Source organism: Myotis brandtii, unplaced genomic scaffold (assembly GCF_000412655.1).
Source record: "Myotis brandtii unplaced genomic scaffold, ASM41265v1 scaffold698, whole genome shotgun sequence".
In the NCBI taxonomy this organism is placed as follows: Eukaryota; Metazoa; Chordata; class Mammalia; order Chiroptera; family Vespertilionidae; genus Myotis; species Myotis brandtii.
The window spans coordinates 1,614,220-1,614,808 of record NW_005370731.1 but is presented as its reverse complement, the minus strand read 5'-3'; the positions used below and the strand labels follow the sequence as shown (position 1 = coordinate 1,614,808).

The following is a 589-nucleotide window of genomic DNA, read 5'->3' as shown; positions in this document are numbered from 1 at the left end:
AGGAAGTCCCGGCGGCAGTAGGGGCGGCCCTCGCGCTCGTGGAAACCTGGGGGCGGGACGGAGCGGGCTGGAGGAAAGCGGTGCGGGCGCCCCAAGACCTACGAGGCGTGAAACGGCAGGGCCCGCGGAAGGGCAGTCCGTCCGAGTGAGCAGGAGGGAGAGAGGGACAAGGTCTGGGGCGCGGCAGAGCGGAAGGGGATGGATGGAACCCCCGGGTTCAGGGGTGGGGACCCGACGAGAGCAGGAGAAAACTCGTGGCCCAAGGACTGAGGAGGACTTAGTGGCTGGAAAGGCTGCGAGGCGGGATGTCCAGCAGACGCATGGCTTCCAGGTGGGAGGCACGCTCACCCTCCTCTCCGAAGGGCTCCCCGCAGCTGACGCAGCAGAAATGCTCCGGGTGCCAGTGGGTGCCCAGGGCAGTAACCATCTTCTGTAGGAAATGAAAGTGGACACTCGTATGACCCTCCATCCCTTCTCCCCTCCCCCTCCCACCCTGGACCTCGGTGAGTGGGTTGAAGTATGAGTTAAGGCCAGGGAGACCTAAGGAGGAACTTGGGGTCAAAGAGAGAGGGGAAGAGGCCAAGGGACA

General features: G+C 64.5%; 1 protein-coding gene across 1 annotated transcript in view; it reads right to left on the bottom strand.

The window, feature by feature from the left end:
• Nucleotides 1-2: 2 nt before the first annotated feature.
• Nucleotides 3-589, bottom strand: part of TGFB1I1 (transforming growth factor beta 1 induced transcript 1) — a gene marked incomplete at its 3' end in the record, with an annotated part of 4,304 nt that continues 3,717 nt past the window's right edge. The window contains exons 9-10 of the mRNA XM_005882111.1: nt 349-430; nt 3-46 (exon numbers count right to left, since the gene is read on the bottom strand). Of these exons, the coding sequence (XP_005882173.1) occupies nt 3-46; nt 349-430 (126 nt within the window). The remainder of the gene's footprint in view (nt 47-348; nt 431-589) is intronic.